The following is a 1,482-nucleotide window of genomic DNA, read 5'->3' on the forward strand; positions in this document are numbered from 1 at the left end:
GTCGCTATGCGCATTTATATTACATAGCTACTCATTTTCCTCACGAGGCTGAGTGGGCACCGTAACGGCCAGTCACGGAATCAATCATTTGCATGATACAAATTTCTTGACCCCGCCGGGAATCGAACCCGGGTCTCCCGCGTGCAAGGTGAGCGCAGTGACCACTACGCCATGGGAGCTGACAATAAACAATAAAATAAATGACAATGTATCTATATTTTCACTGTTTCAGCTGTTTGATTTGATCGGATTTGAGCGATTCAATCTGATAGAGTCCCTACTGAAACATCGTGACGAAATTCTAGCAGCAGAAGCCGCACAAAGTTCGGCGCTACAAATGCCCAAACTAGCGGCCCTCAGCTCCAAGGAAAATCAGAATGTCATCAACAGGAGTACATCGGCCAATGGAAACTTCGATTTTAACAGGTAAAGGGGCGTTCTGAACTGATAGGTAATTCCTAGCATTTGATAACAACCATCTTTTGCTGGACGACAAAATTGAACAACTCTGTTGAATTTAAGGTTCTCATTACAGTTTTTTCAGCTTTTGTCATTCAAAAAAATTGTATCCCGAGAACAAAAAATAATTTTAAAGTGAGTTATCAGCAATCATAAGTATAATAATTTCCATTGAAGCACAGCTAGTTCATTGCACTTGTAACTCTTACTCAGAAAAAGGTTGATTTCGAACTTCGAAGTCCCCATGGGGCTAAAAATTCACCTGAAGATTACTTGTGGAGTTATGTGTCTTGCGGAGCACATGGACAAACTAAATGGAAATGGTACGGTTAAAATTTTGAAATCCCTTCGTAAAACTTAGTGTTACTTTGATCGATTGAACCGTTTGTGAAGAGAGTAAATGAAGAATGGAACTCACTGCCAGCTGTTATGGAACTCACTGCCAGCTGAGGTGCGGTGCTCACCTTCTTTAAATTGCTTTAAAATGAAATTATTAGAGGGCTCTAATAATTTCAAATAGGAAAAATCAGTGGTTGGGTGGAAGAGCTCACGTAAGTGAGAACCCTGCCACTTAAAATAAACCCCTAAAAAAAAGAATCGCGCGAACGACCTACTATCCGTAGAGTTAAAGCGCTTTAAAAGGGGGGAAAAAATGAATCGCTTACTGTACCATCCTTTTTCACGTTCATGATTCACAGCTACCAGACAGAGACACCACGATATGTTCAAAGTAACAATGTGATAGCCATCAGCAAGACTAGCACTCAGAAGAAAACCTCCATCTATCCTAACGTGTATGATTTATCAGGATCTATCAAGTCATCAGGCTCAGGTATGTATTAAACTTTCTCGACTTGGCGGGGCGGAGATTTAATCAGCCTCTTCTTATTATTATTCCTCCTCCTCCTCCTCCCCCTCCTCCTCGCTTTTTCCCGTGTTCTGACGGAGAAGAAAGCCTGGATAGGAGAGAGCTAGCCGTTCCGAGAACGAACTTTATCTGTTTAGGATAAAGTTTGCCATGGG

General features: G+C 41.6%; 1 protein-coding gene across 1 annotated transcript in view; it reads left to right on the plus strand.

Annotated features, from left to right (window-relative positions):
* The window catches only part of LOC103519338, a gene marked incomplete at its 3' end in the record, with an annotated part of 2,477 nt that extends 1,186 nt beyond the window's left edge, over nt 1–1,291 (plus strand). The window contains exons 2-3 of the mRNA XM_008484426.1: nt 233–426; nt 1,158–1,291. Coding sequence (XP_008482648.1) covers nt 233–426; nt 1,158–1,291 — 328 coding nt within the window. The remainder of the gene's footprint in view (nt 1–232; nt 427–1,157) is intronic.
* Between the last annotated feature and the right edge of the window lie 191 nt (nt 1,292–1,482).

The sequence above is a fragment of the Diaphorina citri genome, unplaced genomic scaffold (assembly GCF_000475195.1).
Source record: "Diaphorina citri unplaced genomic scaffold, Diaci psyllid genome assembly version 1.1 scaffold2675, whole genome shotgun sequence".
In the NCBI taxonomy this organism is placed as follows: domain Eukaryota; kingdom Metazoa; phylum Arthropoda; class Insecta; order Hemiptera; family Psyllidae; genus Diaphorina; species Diaphorina citri.